Genomic DNA, 19706 nt, shown 5'->3' on the forward strand with positions numbered 1-19706 from the left:
TGCTACCTGTGCCACGTGCTAGTGAGGCTAGGAACAGGAAGATAATGCAGCTAAATATGTGGCTAAGGAGTTGGTGCAGGAGGGAGGGCTTCATGTTTCTGGACAACTGGGCCTTGTTCTAGGGAAGGTGGAACTTGTTCCAATGGGACAGGTTGCACCTGAACCGGAGGGGGACTAACATCCTTGCGGGAAGGTTTGCTCGTGCTGCTCTTGGGGGGGGGGTTAAACTAGATTTGCAGGGGGAGGGGAACCAGAGTGTTAGAGCAGATAGTGAGGTGGAGAAGGATAAAGGTCATGCGAGAACCGCAAGTATAATGCATGCAGTAAAGCCAGATCAAACATATAAAGAGGCTTTGAAGAAAGAGAAGCAGAATAAAGGGTGTAAAGGTAGTAAGGTAGAAGGGCTGAAGTGCGTGTTCTTCAATGCAAGAAGCATCAGGAACAAAGGTGATGAACTGAGAGCTTGGATACATGCATGGAATTATGAGGTGGTGGACATTGCAGAGACTTGGCTAGCACCAGGGCAGGAATGGATTCTCAATATTCCTGGATTTCAGTGCTTTAAAAGGGATGGCAAGGGGGGGGGGGGGGGGGAGAGCGGAGGAGGAGTGGCATTACTGGCCAGGGATACTATTGCAACTACAGAAAGGGTGGGTAATGTAGCAGGATCCTCTTTTGAGTCAGTATGGGTGGAAGTCAGGAACAGGAAGGGAGCAGTTACTCTACTGGGGGTATTCTATAGGCCCCCTGGGAGCAGCAGAGATACCATGGAGCAAATTGGGAGGCAGATTTTGGAAAGGTGCAAAAATAACAGGGTTGTTATCATGGGTGACTTTAACTTCCCTAATATTGATTGGCACCTGATTAGTTCCAGGGGTTTAGATGGGACAGAATTTGTTAAGTGTGTCCAGGACAGATTCCTGTCACAGTATGTTGATAGGCCGACTAGGGGGAATGCCATACCAGATCTAGTATTAGGTAATGAACCGGGTCAGGTCACAGATCTCTCGGTGGGTGAGCATCTGGGGGATAGTGACCACCACTCCCTGGCCTTTAGCATTATCATGGAAAAGGATAGAATCAGAGAGGACAGGAAAATTTTTAATTGGGGAAGGGCAAGTTATGAGGCTATAAGGCTAGAACTTGCGGGTGTGAATTGGGATGATGTTTTTGCAGGGAAATGTACTATGGACATGTGGTCGATGGTTAGGGATCTCTTGCAGGATGTTAGGGATAAATTTGTCCTGGTGAGGAAGATAAAGAATGGTAGGGTGAAGGAACCATGGGTGACAAGTGAGGTGGAAAATCTAGTCAGGTGGAAGGAGGCAGCATACATAAGGTTTAGGAAGCAAGGATCAGATGGGTCTATTGACGAATATAGGGTAGCAAGAAAGGAGCTTAAAAAGGGGCTGAGAAGAGCAAGAAGGGGGCATGCGAAGGCCTTGGCGAGTAGGATAAAGGAAAACCCCAAGGCGCTCTTCACTTATGTGAAGAACAAAAGGATGACAGGAATGAAGGTAGGACCGATTAGAGATAAAGGTGGGAAGATATGCCTGGAGGCTGTGGAAGTGAGCGAGGTCCTAAATGAATTCTTCTCTTTGGTATTCACCAGTGAGAGGGAACTTGATGATGCTGAGGACAATATGAGTGAGGTTGATGCTCTGAAGCATGTTAATATTAAGGGAGAGGAGGTGATGGAGTTCTTAAAATACATTAGGACAGATAAGTCCCTGGGGCCGGATGGAATATTCCCCAGGCAGCTCCACGAGGCGAGAGAAGAGATTGCTGAGCCTCTGTCTAGGACCTTTATGTCCTCGTTGTCCACGGGAATGGTACCGGAGGATTGGAGGGAGACAAATGTTGTCCCCTTGTTCAAAAAAGGTAGTAGGGATAGTCCGGGTAATTATAGACCAGTGAGCCTTACGTCTGTGGTGGGAAAGCTGTTGGAAAAGATTCTTAGAGATAGGATCTCTGGGCATTTAGAGAATCATGGTCTGATCAGGGACAGTCAGCATGGCTTTGTGAAGGGCAGATCGTGTCTAACAAGCCTGATAAGAGTTCTTTGAGGAGGTGACCAGGCAGATAGATGAGGGTAGTGCAGTGGATGTGATCTATATGGGTTTTAGTAAGGCATTTGACAAGGTTCCACACGGTAGGCTTATTCAGAAAGACAGAAGGCATGGCATCCAGGGAAGTTTGGCCAGGTGGAATCAGAATTGGCTTGTCTGCAGAAGGCAGAGGGTCGTGGTGGAGGGAGTAGATTTGGATTGGAGGGTTGTGACTAGTGGTGTCCCACAAGGATCTGTTCTGGGACCTCTACTTTTCGTGATTTTTATTAACGACCTGGATGTGGCGGTAGAAAGGTGGGTTGGCAAGTTTGCAGACGACACAAAGGTTGGTGGTGTTGTAGATAGTGTAGAGGATTGTCGAAGATTGCAGAGAGACACTGATAGGATGCAGAAGTGGGCGCAGAAGTGGGCTGATAAGTGGCAGATGGAGTTCAACCCGGAGAAGTGTGAGGTGGTACACTTTGGAAGGACAAACTCCAAGGCAGAGTACAAAATAAATAGCAGGATACTTGGTAGTGTGGAAGAGCAGAGGGATCTGGATGTACATGTCCACAGATCCCTGAAAGTTGCCTCACAGGTAGATAGGGTAGTTAAGAAAGCTTATGGGGTGTTAGCTTTAATAAGTCGAGGAATAGAGTTTAAGAGTCATGATGCAGCTCTATAAAACTCTGGTTAGGCCACACTTGGAGTACTGTGTCCAGTTCTGGTCACCTCACTATAGGAAGAATGTGGAAGCATTGGAAAGGGTATAGAGGAGATTAACCAGAATGCTGCCTGGTTTACAGAGTATGCATTATGATCAGAGATTAAGGGAGCTAGGGCTTTACTCTTTGGAGAGGAGGAGGATGAGAGGAGACATGATAGAGGTATTCAAGATATTAAGAGGAATAGATAGAGTGAACAGCCAATGCCTCATCCCCAAGGCACCACTGCTCAGTAGAAGAGGACATGGCTTTAAGGTAAGGGGTGGGAAGTTCAAGGGGGATATTAGAGGAAGGTTTTTTTTTCCCCCCAGACAGTGGTTGGTGCATGGAATGCACTGCCTGAGTCAGTGGTGGAGACAGATACACTAGTGAAATTTAAGAGACTACTAGACAGGTATATGCAGGAAATTAAGCTGGGGGGGGTTATATGGGTGGCAGGGTTTAAGGGTCAGCACAACATTGTGGGCTGAAGGGTCAATACTGTGGTGTACTATTCTATGTTCAATGTGCTATTTTAATTTCGCAGAACACCATCTGTTTGAAGTGGAGATCAGAATATTGAGAGGGATCTGACAAAGAATTCATTTCCTTCATCCAAATGCTAAAAGCCTATAAGGGCTGGCTAGGAATAGGACTCCTACACAGGACACCAACTTGATACATGCTTAATCACAGCTCAGTAACTCTGCAGGCCGCACACAGAAAGTAGAGGTGGCAAGTGATAACAGGAGAACTGATGCAGACATAAACATAGAGCTATGAAACATATAATTATACTTCTATACAAAGCCATCAAGTCCATTCTTGTTAAGGCCATAAGTTCAATATAACACCAACTACTCTCATAACCTATACGTATCGAAGACTGCAGGTTGTCAACTAGATACCACAAGCAACCAAAATCTTCAATTCAGTTTACACTGGGACTGATACATCTTAAACTTGCCCTGAACTTTAAATATCAATACAAAAAGCCTTTAATCACAACATGGATTATTCACTATCGATAGTTTTCATTAACTTTTGTATCAAGGCTACAAAATTATCAGCAGGCATTTTGCATTACATAAAAGCAAGCTGTGTAGTCTACACTTCTGTTGAGTGCCAAGTATAATCTTGTAAATTCTCACCGGCTGGGTTCCCTTTTCAAATGTGGAAGGCATATCTTTTATGTCTGAGAAGTCTGAAGCAAATGGTGCATAGTGGAACGGGTAGAACCATTTCCAGGAAGCACACCCCTGCAAATAGAATATATCTTTTTAAAACAATCCCTTTTAAAGATCATCTTGAAAATGGAACCAAATTACTCACGGTACAAAATCATTTATTTTTAGATTTCAACATAAGGACATCCATTCTGAGCTATGGCTATAACATACAGTGACAAAATAGACAATTCTACATTTAAGCATTGTCTCCAAGCTAAAACACCCACAAGAATCTAGTACAAACTGCTAATGACTTTTTAAAAAACTGCTGAATAGCTTTCAAGATTACTTGAAATTCCTTCTCTCCTTGCACTATTTGCAAAAGAGTGCTACAGCACACATCCTTAAAAAAATTAAGATACAGGCATTCTTGATTAGATTGGGATATTTCAGTAAAATGGTAAGTAATTTTAAAATGCATTATCTAATAAACCTCTATTTGGAATCCACTGTAACACATACTTCTATAAATAGGACTAAAGCAAAAATTTTACATACCTGATAATAATACTGAAGAACCCAACACAAACCTTCAACATATGTTTCTACAACTTTTCTGCGGAATTTTTCATCAGAAGCATCAACATCAAACTTGTTTTTATAGTAACGTTGCTTCCAACCCTCTTCCCAAAGCCTGCAATATAAAAAATAAAATTTAGCGAACAAACCTTTCAGCAAAACAATTTAACACATCTCCAAAATACCTTTCTAGTTTCAATTGCTTTCCTTATTCTCAATTTATCCTCTCTTTACCTGATGAAGAGTGCTCTACCTACAATCCATTAAGCACTGGCAATCAGTTAAAACATCTCATTTCAACAGACTACTCATTATTACAATAGTGTAACATTGCTATTTTCCAGAAAGTTTTTCCTGCATTTTGGAGCTTTCTCAACTTAAAACCAACTGATCCCCAATAAGGAAATTGCTCATCTACCAACGCATTTGACTTTAAACCCATATGACTACACCACTGCAGATTTAAATTCCCTCCACTAACACTGAATTTTTATTCAAAGTCCAAAGGCTTGCCACCTTCACATTGTAAGAATCACTATGCGCACGTTCTACCTGTTACCCAGTGTACAAATGTTGTTTATAATTTGAAAAAGCCAGGGGTGAAACAATCAATTTCAAAAGGTTTAAAAGATACAAGGGCTTAAACACACATGCAAGGATTCAGTAACAGTTTCTTATCAACTGATTTCTGAACAGTCCATGACCCACAAGCTTCCATGTAATTCCTGTTTGTTTTGCACTACTTATTTTGTTACTTACAACATTTTAAAGTATCTTTGCATTGTTCTGCTACCACAAAGCAATAAATCTCACATCATACAAGACCATGATAATAAAACCTATCCTGAATTCACAAATTTGGCATTGCATAATTTCTGCATTTCTCTTTGCAATTAAATATTTGATACTAGACCCAGATAATCTAGATCACAGTAACAATGCAGTTTCATATCTGACTGTCTCTAGTTGGAATTTCTAGCAACTGGTAAATAGCCACAGGCAGAAACTATTCCCTCATAAAATGACACCTTGAACATTGCAGTAAATGAGACAGGAAATCAGGTAAAAATCTATTTCAGCTGTGTTCCCAATTCATCATCACCACCATATTCATTTCTAATGCCAGGGAACAGGTACTGCCTCCAGTTATTCCATTCCAACATCCCCTACTAGCCCTATTCTAACAACTAATAGTAACTATATCTGCATGCAACAGCCTTTCCTGCAGTCCATGTCAGAGTGATCTAAAAATGAAGACTGAAACATTTACCATCTCACTGGACTGTTACACTAAGCAGAACAGTATAGAGCAACTTGGACTCCTTTGCCATTCTTTCAAGTTAGGCATCCTTACTAAGGAACTGGGACCCCATTCCTGGAATGTAAATATACCCTTCCTCAGCAATGAGCTGATTATGATTCAATTAATGTGGTTGAAGTTCCACATTTGAATCTGCTAACTGCCTCACCGGGGTGACAATGCAGCTATGCTCAGGAAAAAAGGAAACATTCTGAACAACTAATAGAAACATAGAAAACCTACAGCACAATACAAGCCCTTCGGCACACAAAGCTGTGTCGATCATGTCCTTACCCTAGAACTTCCCAGGCTTACCCAAAGCCCTCTATTTTTCTAAGCTCCATGTACCTACCCAGGAGTCTCTTAAAAGACTATCATTTCTGCCTCCACCACTGCCGTCGGCAGTTCATTCCACGCACTCATCACTCTCTGCGTAAAAAAATTTACCCCTGACATCTCCTCTGTACCTACTTCCAAGCACATTAAAACTATGCCCTCTCATGCTAGCCATTTCAGCCCTGGAAAAAAGCCTCTTACTATCCACATGATCAATGCCTCTCATCATCTTGTACACCTCTATCAGGTCACCTCTCATCCTCTGTTGCTCCAAGGAGAAAAGGCCAAGTTCACTCAACCCATTCTCATAAGGTATGCTCCCCAATCCAGGCAACATCCTTGTAAATCTCCTTTGTACCCTTCCTGTAGTGAGGCGACCAGAATTGAGCACAGTACTCCAAGTGGGGTCTGACCAGGGTCCTATATAGCTGCAATATTACCTCTCGGCTCTTAAACTCAATCCCACGGTTGATGAAGGCCACTGCATTGTATGCCTTCTTAAACACGGAGTCAACCTGCGTAGCAGCTTTGAGTGTTCTATGGACTCAGACCCCAAGATCCCACTGATCCTCCACACAACTAAGATTCTTACCATTAATGCTATATTCTGCCATCATATTTGACCTACCAAAATGAACCACCTCACACTTAGCTGGGTTGAATTCCATCTGCCATTTCTCAGCCCAGTTCTGCATCCTATCAATGTCCCGCTGTAACCTCTGAAAGCCCTCCACACGATCCACAACACCCCCAACCTTTGTGTCATCAGCAAATTTACTAACCCCATCCCTCCACTTCCTCATCCAGGTCACTTATAAAATTCACAAAGAGTTGGGGTCCCAGAAGAGATCCCTGAGGCACACCACTGGTCACTGGCCTCCATGCAGAATATGATCCATCTACAACCACTCTTTGCCTTCTGTGGGCAAGTCAGTTCTTGATCCACAAGCAATGTCCCCTTGGATCCCATGCCTCTTAACTTTCTCAATAAGCCTGGCATGGAGTACCTTATCAAATGCCTTGCTGAAATCCATATATATCTACGGCTCTACCTTCATCAATGTGTTTAGTCACATCCCCAAAAAATTCAAATCAGGCTCGGAAGGCACGACCTGCCCTTGACAAAGCTATGCTGACTATTCCTAATCATATTATGCCTTTCCAAATGTTCATTAATCCTGCCTCTCAGGATCTTCTCCATCAACTTACCAACCACTGAAGACTCACTGGCCTATAATTTCCTGGGCTATCCCTACTCCCTTTCTTGAATAAAGGAACAACATCCGCAACCCTCCAATCCTCCGGAACCTCTCCCGTCCTCATTGATGATGCAAAGATCATCGCCAGAGGCTCAGCAATCTCCTCCCTCGCTTCCCACAGTAGCCTGGAGTACATCCTGTCTGGTCCTGATGACTTATCCCAACTTGATGCTTCCCAAAAGCTCCAGCACATCCTCTTCCTTAATATCTACATGCTCAAGCTTTTCAGTCCACTGCAAGTCATCCCTACAATCGCCAAGATCCTTTTCCTCAGTGAATACTGAAGCAAAGCATTCACTAAGCACCTCTTATCTCCTCTGGCCCCATACACACTTTTCCACTATCAGACTTGATTGTTCCTATTCTCTTGCACCTTATCCTCTTGCTCTTCACATACTTGTAGAATGCCTTGGAGTTTTCCTCAATCCTGTCCGCCAAGGCCTTCTCATGGCCCCTTCTGGCTCTTTTAATTTCTTTCTTAAGCTCCTTCCTATTAGCCTTATAATCTTCTAGATCTCTACATTACCTAGTTTTTCGAACCTTTCGTAAGCTCTTCTTTTCCTCTTGACTAGATTTACAACAGCCTTTGTACACCATGGTTCCTGTACTCTACCAATCTTTCCATCTCATTGGAACGTACCTGTGCAGAACCCCAAGTATCCTCTGAGCATTTGCCACATTTCTCCTGTACGTTTCCCTGAGAACATCTATTTCCAATTTATGCTTCCAAGTTCTTGCCTGATAGCCTCACATTTCCCCTTACTCCAATTAAACATTTCCCTAACTTGTCTGTTCCTATCCTTCTCCAATGCTATGGTGAAGGAGATAAAATTGTGATCACTATAAACTCCACCCCATCTAAACCCCTCACACCAGGGAGATGCCAATCAATAGTTGGGAAATTTAAATCTCTCACCACAACAATCCTGTTATTATTACACCTTGGCAGAATCTGTCTCCCTATCTGCTTCTCGATGTCCCTGTTACTATTGGGTGGTCTATAAAAACCACCCAGTAGAGTTACTGACCCCTTCCTATTCCTAACTTCCACTCAGAGATTCCGTAGACAACCCCTCCATGACTTCCTCCTTTTCTGCAGCCGTGACACCATCGCTGATCAACAGTGCCACACTCCCAGCTCTTTTGCCTCCCTCCCTGTTCTTTCTGAAATATCTAAAGCCTGGTACTTGAAGTAGCCATTGCTGCCCCTGCATCATCCAAGTCTCTGTAACGGCCACAACATCATAGCTCCAAGTGCTGATCCACGCTCTAAGCTCATACGCTTTGTTCATAATACTCCTCGCATTAAAGTAGACACATCTCAAACCATCAGTCTGAGTGCGTACCTTTCTCTATCGCCTGCCTATCCTCTCTTTCGCACCATCTCTAAGCTTTCTCTATTTGTGTGCCAACCTCCCTTTCCTCTGTCACATCAGTACGGTTCCCACCCCCCAGCAATTCTAGTTTAAACTCTCTCCAATAGCTTTAGCAAACCTCCCCACCAGGATATTGGTCTCCCTGGGAGTCAAGTGCAACCCATCCTTTTTGTACAGGTCACACCTACCCCCAAAGAGGTCCCAATGATCCAGAAATCTGAATTTCTGCCCCCTGCTCCAATCCCTCAGCCATGCATTTATCCTCCACCTCATTCTATTCCTATACTCACTGTCACGTGGCACAGGCAGTAATCCTGAGATTACTACCTTTGAGGTCCTGCTTCTCAAATTCCTTCCTAACTTCCTATAGTCTGCTTTCAGGACCTCCTCCCTTTTCTTACCTATGTCATTTGTACCAATATGTACCACGACCTCTAGCTGTTCTCCTTTCCACTTCAAGATACGGTGGACAGGGTCAGAAACATCGCATACCTTGGCACCTAGGAGGCAAACTACCATCCGCATTTCTTTCCGGCGTCCACAGAATCGCCTGTCTAACTACAGTCCCCTATCACTGCTGCCATCCTCTTCCTTTCCCTACCCTTCTGAGCCACAAGGCCACACTCTGTCCCAGAGGCGTGACCACTGTTGCTTCCCCCAGGTAGGCCATCTCCCCCAACAGTACTCAAACAGGTGTACTTATTAAGGGGTATAGCCACAGGGGTGCTTTCTAGCATCTGCCTCTTGCCCTTCCCTCTCCTGACTGTTACCCACTTATATGTCTCCCCAGGCCCCAGAGTGACTACCTGCCCATAGCTCCTCTCTATTACCTCCTCACTCTCCCTGACCACACGAAGGTCATCGAGCTGCACCTCCAGTTCCCTAATCATCTCATTTAAATGATGGCACACAACCAAGTTCAAGTTCAGTTTATTGTCATTCAACCATACACATGTATGTCGCCAAATGAAACAACACTCTTCTGGACTAATGTGCACAACACAGTACACAACACAAAGCAATATCTCGACAAATAAATTAAGAAATAATAAGGTGCATTTATAACACAAGTTTAATAAATAAGTAGTATAACACTACTGGTGCTTGATAAGTGATAAGACCTGGGTGGTGGCAGGGAATGCAGAAGTCCTATGAGTTGGGGGAAGCAGCTGTTCCTCATCCTAAGGGTCGTTGTCCTAATGCTATGGTACCTCCTGCCTGATAGCAGTGGTGGTGGTGGTGGTGGGGGGGGGGGGGGGGGAGGGGGGAAGAGAGAGGGTTGAAAGATTATTGGACGGATGAGAGTATTCATGGACAATGTCAAGGATATGGCATATGCAGCCTTCTCGATAAAGATCTCTGATGGGGTGGGGGTGGAGAAAGAGACCCTGATGAACCTCTCAGCAGAATTAAACCAATCACTGGAAATAACATTATATGCACATCTTTGACAAGCACTTTAGTCCGATTTAGTGAACATTCTAGTGCAATGAAGGAGTTCTTGCTTCAGTGGTCCCTTCCATCCTGAATTCACACCATCAAGATCAGCAACTACAAAAGAATGCCATTATGTTGAACACTTCAAGTGTCAGCACATACTAGAGTGAACATGAAACCACAAATACGTGAAAGTGATTACACAAGGAAGGCATGCTTCCTGATGAACCTCTACAACCATTTGAGATTAATAATAATTTTTCTGAAACATATTTTATAGATTTTCACAAACTGAAGTTAAATTCACAAACTGGCTGAGTGGGATTTCAAAATGCGCTCCAGGAACATAAGAAAAATGGGTATAATTAGGTCAAATCTCAAGCCTGCGCCATCATTCAAGATTCGAGTTGAACTTTTAAGTCACTCTATTTTCCTATTATAGATAGTTCAGAAATTCATCAATCACAACCGTTTACAAGTGAAGAGATAAAGGAATCTATGATTTCTGAATCTGAGTATGGACAAGCCCTCACTGAAGAATTCACTTAGCCCAGGGGATTCACAACCTTTTTCATACCATGGACAAATGCTATTATGCAAAGGGTCTATGGACCCCAGTTTGAGAACTCCTGATTTAGCCTATGGAATTATTCCTCCAGCCATAACCTCAACTACATGGAGCAATACTGATACGTTTTTAAGATGTCAGTGGTGGAAAGGGTGAGCAGCTTCAAGTTTCTGGGTGTCAACATCTTAGAGGATCTACCCCGGGCTCAACACACTGATTGAACCACAAACAAGGCATGGTTGTAACACTACATCTGTAGAAATTTGTAAAACTATTCGTGACGTACTAAATCCTAACAAAGTACAGTGAAGAGCATTCTGACTGGTTGCATCACAGTACGGTATGGAGGTTTCAATGCACAGGTTTGCAAGAGACTGCAGTTCCATCACAGGTACAATCCACTACCTCCTCACACCCCCCCCCCCCCCCCAAGACCATAGGTAACATCTTCATGAGCCGGAGACTCAAGAAAGAGGCATCTATCATTAATCAGCATCAGATTTAATATCACCGGCATATGTCGTGAAATTTAACTTTACTGTAACAGTACAAAGTACATGATAGAGAAAAAATTGAGTTACATTAAGTATATATATCTATTAAATAGTCAAGTTAAAATAAGTAGGGCAAAATAAAAATAAGAAAGTAGTGAGGTAGTGTTCATGGGTTCAATGTCCATTTAGAAATCGTACGAGAGAAGAGAAGAAGCTGTTTCTGAATCACAGAGTATGCACCTTCAGGCTTCTGTACCTCCTTCCCAAAGGTATCAGTGTGAAGAGTGCATATCCTAGGTGGTGAGAATCTTTAGTGATGAATGCCGCCTTCCTAAGGCACCACTCCTTGGAGATGTATTGGGACCTACAGATGCTGGTATCCATGATAGAGCTGACTTTACAAGTTTCTGCAACTTATTTCAATCCTGCGCAGTGGCCACCCCGCACCCCCCCCCCGCCATAGCAGATGGTGATGCGGCCTGTCAGAATGCTCTCCAGCGTACATTCATAGTTTGAGTGTTTAGTTGACAAACCAAATATCCTCAACTTCTAGTGAAATATAGCTGCTGTCTTGCCTTCTTTATAGCTGCATCAATATGTTGCGTCCAGATTAGATCCTCAGAGATATTGATACCCACAACCTTGAAATTGCTCACTCTCTCTACTTCTGATCCCTTTGAGGATTGGTTTATATTCCTGTCTTACCTTTTCTTAAGTCTACTATCAGCTCTTTTGTCTTGCTGACAATGAGTGCCAGGTTGTTGCTGTGACACTACTCAACTAACTGATATATCTTGCTCCTGTATGCCCTTTCGACATCATCTGAAATTCTGCCAACAATGGATGTATCATCAGCAAATTTATAGATGGCATTTGAGCTATGCCTAGCCACACAGTCACAGGTATAGATGGAGTAGAACAGTGGGCTAAGCACATATAGCTGTAGAACACCAGCAAGGTGGAGACGCCACTTCCAATTCACACAGATTGTGGTCTTCCAGTTAGGAAGTCAAAGATCCATTTGCAGAGGCCTAGGTTCTGTAGCTTTTCAATCAGGATTGTAGGAATGATGGTGTTAAATGCTGAGATAGTCAATAAACAGCATCCTGACATAGGTATTTGCATTGTCCAGGTGACCCAAGGCTGCGTGGAGAGCCAGTGAGATCACATCTGCTGTAGACCTATTGTAGCAATAGGCAAATTGCAGTGGGTCCTTGCTGAAAGAGGTGTTGATTCTAACCATGATCAATCTCTCAAAGCATTTCACCTCTGTAGATATGAATGCTATTGGATGATAGTCATTGAGCAGCTCATGCTGCTCTCCTTGGGCACTGGTATAATTGTCGCCTTTTTGAAGTAGGTGGGAACTTCTGACTGCAGTAGAGATTGAAAATATCTTTGAATACTCCCGCCAGTTGGTTGGCACAGGTTTTCAGAGCCTTACCTGGCCATGCTGATTTGTGACAGTTCACCCACTTGAAAGAAAGCCCGACGTTGGCCATTCATGATGTTGGGTTTTGCTCTGTAGGAATTAACAGTCTGCAAACCGTGCCAGTGTTGACAAGCATTAGATTTTGCCTCTAACTTCTCCTGGAATTGTTTCTTGGTTCTTGAAACAGCCCCTTGCAAGTCATAGCTGGTTTCCTTATACAGACTTAAATGCCACAGATCCTTCAGCAGACCACAAACCTCCTGGTTCATTCACGGCTCTTGGTTTGGGAATGTACAGTAAGTTTTCGTAGGCGCACACTCATCCAACAGGTTTAAGTGAAGTTGGTGACAACTGTGACACACTCATCCAGGCTCAAAGATGACTCCCTGAACACAGAACAGTCCACTGAATTCAAAGCAGTCAGGTAAGCCCTCTTGTTCCTCCCTGGTCCATACCCTGTTGGTCCTCACTACTGGTGCTGCAGTCTTCTCAATCTCTGCCTGTACTCAGGGACTAAAAACACAGCCAGGTGATCAGACTTTCCAAAGTGTGGGCATGGGTTAGCCCAGTAGGCACTCTTGAACTTAGTATAAAGTAGTCCAGTGTCTCACTTCCTTTGGTACTATAGATGATCTGTTGATGATAATTATTTAGTGACTTTATCAAGCTTGCCTGGTTAAAATTCCCCAGAATGATGGTGAAAGCATCAGGATATGCTGGTTTATGCCTGTTGATTACATCGTTCAGTTCATCTACAGCCTGTTTGATATCAGCCTGAGGTGGAATGTACACCGCTAAACAAAATAATTACTGAAATCTCCCGCGGCAGGTAAAATGGATGGCACTTAATTACAAGGTATTCCAATAAGCATTATTGGGACATCACCGACATACTTGTACAGCACGAGGAGTTGATCATGAGCCATACACCTCCACCTCTGCTTTTGAGAGGCTCGACTGACCTATCTTGACAATGTATTGTGAACCCGTCTATTCAAATCGCTGTATCCTGCATGGAAGGAGTTAACCAAAATTCCGCAAAATAAAGGACGCACGTGTTCCTAACATCCCTCTGATACAGCACCCTAGCTCTGCGACTGACAATTTTATTTACCAGAGACTGTACATTTGCCAGCAAAATAGTTGATATTGGAAGTCAAAAACCTCATTTTATTATTTTTTTTTAAGCACACCATCAGATCAACACGTCGACTCTTCTTTTGCCGGCAGCTTCATAAAGGGGCAGTGTGCTGGCCACCGTCCAGTCTATTTCCATTGGCTTTAAGCAGCGATAGATAGTTCAATCGCATTAAAACTTCATCACTGACTGCACACATTATAGATGCAGTTATGGTTCTCAATAGTAATAAGCTAAACAAGAATATTTGATGTTTTCCATCATTTTCAATGAAATCTGCCATTCGGGTTGACGGTGGTATTTGTGCCCCGTGGTGTTTGTAGCCCACAAGTGATTTATTCAGGACCCTCACCATCCAGAACATGCCCTTTTGTGACCACCATTGGGTAGTTGATCAAGGAGATTGAACAGTGTTGTGTATGTGGCCAGGTTACACAACAAAACTATAAATAAAAACGCTGGAGACGGGAGCTAAGTTAACAGGGTTCTTTATTGACTGCAACCGAACTGAACACACACGTACAGATCAATACCTGTCTCATAGCGCATGCTCAATATGTGCTTAATGGCGCATACAACGACGTGTTACTACAACATATAGTAGTCCTATAATATACAGTAGACTATATAGTACACTCCTCCCCTTTTATTTTAATAGTGTATCAACTTTTTTTTTCTACGGCACTATGCTAAACAAATATGTGTACCCTTAACATAGAAACTCCCATCAATTGTTTACTTAGCAACTTAATATCAAATTATAACAAAGTAACGTAATAACAATAATAATTATAATAATTGTAACTCAAGTCTCGGGGGGGGGGGGGCGCAGGGGTCTTCTCTGCCACTCCAGGTAACGTCTGCCCTGAAACATTTGCTTTGGGGAATTAGTCTCCACAGATACATCAGGTCGATCATCAGCACTAATGACAGGCTTATCTGTGGATGAGGCTGATGTGGTTATATCAGGAGTGTTTGCTTCTATGTCCGGGGAGTCAGGGTAAAGTGTTGTTGTGATTTTCACCCGAGCCTTCAGGATTTGATCCACGTGATGTGCTTCTACGTCATGGGAGTCCAGGCAAGGTGTTGTTGTGTTTTTCACCTGAGCATCCAGGAACTGATCCACGTGACGTCTCTATACATTCTCTCCCACTTTTACTCTATACATCAGTGGCCCGTCTATGGCTGAAATTATACCCGGTTGCCACTTTTCAGTCCGGTAATCACGAGCAAGAGCTGACTGTCCCACAATGAAGCTCTGTGTTAGCTTAGCATTCAAGTTTTTGAACTGTCTGTTTTCCACATCACGCCATACATCTAGTTTAAGAAGATCCATGCGGGACCTCAGGTTCCTGTTCAGAAACATCATCGCTGGGGTTTGAATAGTGGTTGTGTGTACTGCATTACGACAGGCAAGGAGGAAGCTGTCCATCTTGCGCTGGCCATCCCTTTACCGTGATGTCATATACTTTTGACAACAGGGTCTTTCAATGAGGCTGTTTGTTACTGGTAATTGTTCAACTATTATGTGAAAGACCTCTGCTGAATTCATTTGCATAGTTATCTCGGAAGTGGGCAGTGGTAAACATGACAAACCACCTGTGTTGCCATGTTGCTTCGCCCCCTTGTATTCAATGTCATACCTGTGACCTCCTACGAAAAGGGACCATCGCTGCAGCCTTTGTGCTGTCATCACTGGAATGCCTTTTCATGGATTGAAGTTTGACATGAGAGGCTGATGGTCAGTCAACAGAGTAAACTTTTGGCCATACAGGTAGTGACTGAATGTCTTGACTCCCTACATGAGGCTTAGGGCCTCTATGTCAATCTGGAAACTTGTGCGATAACACAGCTCCTATCCCATGGGGCGAGGCATCACAAGCTAGTTGGATTGGTAAGGAGGGGTCAAAGTGTGTGCACACCTCTTCGAAGTTATGAGCCATTTAGTTTCTTGAAACGCTTTCTCACAGCTCTCAGTCCACTTCCATTGTGTCCCTGTCTGTAATAGTGCATTCAGTGGGTGTAGGACTGTGGATAGGTTAGACAAGAACTTGTGGTAATAGTTCACTAGACCAAGATATGCTCTCAGCTGAGACACATTTTCAGGTGGTGGTGCCTTAAGCACCGCTTCTATCTTGTCTTGAGACAAGTGTAAGCCATCCTTGTTGATCACATGCCCACAGTATGAGATTTCCTTTTTGAAAAACTCATATTTCTGTCAATTAGCTCTGAGCCCATATTCTCGTAACCTGGTGAGCACTTGTTTTAGGTTAGAAAGATGTTCGTCGTCATCTTTGCCGGTGACAATGATGTCATCTAGGTAACACTGAGTCCCTGGAATCCCCTGCAGGACCTGGTCCATTGCCCTTTGCCAGATTGCAGGCACCGATGCTATCCCAAACACCAACCTGTCGTACTGATAAAGTCCGTTGTGTTTATTTATTGTCAGGTATTTCTTGGATGCTTCATCGATTTCCATTGGGTGGTAAACCTGGGTCAAATCGATTTTTGTGAAATGTTCCCCTCCCGACAGGGAAGCAAAGATGTCCTCAATTCAGGGCAGGGGATACTGTACTGTGCGGAGAACTGGGTTAACAGTCACTTTAAAGTCACCAGATATGCGCACCTTGTTTGGTTTTCCTGGTTTTGTGCTGGGGGTTTTCATCATCACTGGAACAATAGGCATGGCCCACTCACTCCAATCCACCTTTGACAGGACCCCAGTCACTGTAGGACGGATTGCATATGGCACTGGTCTGGCCTTGTGAAATTTTGTACATGCATTTTCCTCCAATTCAATCTTTGCCTGCATGCCCTGAAGTGTTCCTATTCCTTTCACGAACACTTCCTCAGAGTCAGCAAGTATTTGTGACAGTCTCTCAGATGTAGCCTTGCTGAACAACTAGTGCCTTGATGGTGTGCCAATCCAACTGGATTTTCTTGAGCCATTCATGTCCCAGCAACGGTGGTCCTCCATTTTTCAGTACATAGAGGTTCAGCTGCTGTGTTTTGTCTCCGTAGGTTACTGTCACTTTAATTTTACATTTGGGACGCACACTCTGTCCTGTGCAAGTCTTTAGCAGTAGTTTAGTTCGTTTCAGAGGTATGTGAGAAAACAGTCATTTGCAGTCGTGTAGAGAGATCACCGTTAAAGCTGAGCCTGAGTCCAACTCCACTTTCAGGCTCATGCCTGCCACTTGTGCAGTGATCCGTACTACCCTTCAATCATCTGCCTCTTTCGTGCTGTGAAGCTGCAGACAAGACAGTTCACTTTTGTCTGAGTTGTTTTCATCAGAATTGCTTTCTTTCATTTTGTGCACATTATTGTATTTTCTTTTCTGGGGTTTCTTGTTTTTTTGTATTTTGTCCTTTTTCTGCTGTTTACTAGCTTTGCATACTCTGCCAATGTGGCCCTATTTGCCACAGTTTCTGCATTCTTTATCTTTAAACCAACAATTATCAGGGTCATGTGACCTGTTCTCACAACGGTAACATTTCTTTCCTTCATTTCTGTTCAGTGACGTTTTATTTGTGGCATATTCCAGAGATTTTTGTTGTATCTTGGAAGCACCCCGTGCCGCTGTTTCCGTTGATATTGAGATGTTTAGCGCTTTCTCCAACATAAGGTCTTTTTCACACAGGAGCTTCTTCTGTGTGGTTTCACAGTGCATGCCACACACTAACCTGTCCCTCAATGCATCCCGATAGACCAGCTCCAAATTGACAATGTTCTGATAATTTGCCCAATTTAGCACAATATTCAGAAATGCTTTCATTTTTGCTCTGATTCCATTTCTGAAATTTAAATCTTTCAGCAATGACCAGTGGTTTGGTGTTTAAGTGCTGTTGGGGGTGTCTACTATTTGCTTGAACGTTTTGGTCAGCTGGCTTTTCAGGGGTTAACAAGCTCCATAGCAGCCCGTATGTTTTTACCCCCATAATACTGAGTAAGACGCTGGCTTTCTTTTTATCATTAACACCATTAAGGCTAATTTATACTTCTGCATCGAATCGTACCCTACACCGTAGCCTGATGGGCACCTCCCCAAAAATGTAACTACGTGTCCCAGCGATACAGACCGCAATGACTGTGATTGGTCTACTTGGCAGCATCGCATTTCTGGTTGCTTCTTCTCGTCAAATCTACCTGCCGACATCAGAAAATATTTGAAATGCATTTCCTCGTCCATGTCTCTCAGTGGCCGGACAAGCACAGAAAATTCACCCTCCTTCTGCCTCAATCCATTCAATGGTCGTACACACCATCTCCTCTGATGTCTTCTCTCCTTTCTGCATTGCAGTAATTTCAATAAAATTAACTCTTGTTCAACATTTATTAGCTCCAACTCCAGCATGATGTGCTCGGTTTCAGTCACCATTGTTTGAAGTACACAGAGAAACTCAACACAGTGGCATAGAAACCCCACCACCAACTAGCATTTTGGCCGTGAATTGCACAGCGATGCAGCCACACCAACACACAAGTATAAATGCTCACAACGACGTAGGCCACTTGCACAGGCTAAGCCGCAGAGCCTACGCATTAGTATAAATCAGTCTTTAGTATAAATCATAATATAACTCCACTCTTTCAATGTAAGTTGCCCAGTCTTCAATGCCACTATCAAATGCTGTAATGGTTCCAATCATCGCCATCTTTGTTATGTTAATTAAGCCCCATTCTCCCCTTATTTTCCTTTTTGACTCACGTGTCCTTTTTGCTAGTTCCACAAGCGCACTCTGTCTAGATGTGTGTGTGTCACTTCTTTGTATCTCCCTTCTGGGGCAGGCAGACCCTCAGTCCCTGGGGTCAGCGCGGGCTGTGGTCTCGGCTGGACATGTTGCGGCTCCAACTGTGTCTCTTGGTCTCCCAACCTGCGGCTGTGCTTCTGTTTCCTTTCGGACTCGCAGCCTCCCTCTGCCTTGGCTTGTACATTGCGCTCTTCTTCCGAGTGTCGTTATCAATTAAAACACAGCATTCCGATACCATGTAGGTTCATTAACCTTGTCGCCAATTTGTTGTGTATGTGGCGAAACCGAACTGAACACACACGTACAGATCAATACGTGCCTAATAGCACATGCTCAATACGCGCCTAATAGCGCACGCAACGACGTGTTACTACAACATAAAGTAGTCCCATAATATACAGTAGGCTATATGGTACAAAGAGCCATACTCAACAATTCAAAAATGGCTTTGCCCCCACCACTATATTTCTGAATGCTCCAAAAACACTACTTTGTTATTCCTTTCTCTCTCTCCCCACTATTAAGTTTTGCAATTTATAGTAATTCTGTTTTTGCACTGTACTGGTGCAGCAGAACAACAAATTTCATGTCATACAAGTCAATTACATTAAAAATGATTCTGATTTTAGCAATGTTCTATAATAATTTGTTTTGCTAAAGCAGTGAAGCTTAAAAATACATGTGATTGAAAAAGTAAGCAACCATGGGACAAAGCAATATTCTGAATGAACTGTTAAACCAAACCTCTTGAAAGCATTCAAAACTGAAACAAATTTAATGAATACAGAACTTAATCTGATGTCCAAAGGCACAAGACAAAAAAAAACTGTCAAGTTTCACCTTGCTTCTGTATAGTTCTGAGCAAGACTTCAGTCACCATACCAAAAGCCCAGTATATAGTGCAAACACCTCCTGTTCCTTACGGTTATTTTTATTCAAACAGTAAAAATACTGAAGGAAGAAAAAGAATGCTTTCTCCTTGCTAACACAAAATGAAGCCTTAAAAACATTTTTCACAATCCACATTAAAAAAAAAATATGTATTGACTTGAATGTTCATGACATAATATTTACCTAGGCAGTCAAGCTATGAGTTTTGTTTTACCAAAGCACA

General features: G+C 43.2%; 1 protein-coding gene across 2 annotated transcripts in view; it reads right to left on the reverse strand.

The window, feature by feature from the left end:
- Positions 1-19706, reverse strand: part of xrn2 (5'-3' exoribonuclease 2) — a 105924-nt gene that overhangs the window by 39846 nt on the left and 46372 nt on the right. For both annotated transcript variants that reach the window (XM_072265560.1, XM_072265559.1), the window contains 2 exons: positions 4480-4615; positions 3904-4011 (listed from right to left, as the gene is read on the reverse strand). In XM_072265560.1, coding sequence (XP_072121661.1) covers positions 3904-4011; positions 4480-4615 — 244 coding nt within the window. The remainder of the gene's footprint in view (positions 1-3903; positions 4012-4479; positions 4616-19706) is intronic.

The sequence above is a fragment of the Mobula birostris genome, chromosome 8 (genome assembly GCF_030028105.1).
Source record: "Mobula birostris isolate sMobBir1 chromosome 8, sMobBir1.hap1, whole genome shotgun sequence".
Classification (NCBI taxonomy): domain Eukaryota; kingdom Metazoa; phylum Chordata; class Chondrichthyes; order Myliobatiformes; family Myliobatidae; genus Mobula; species Mobula birostris.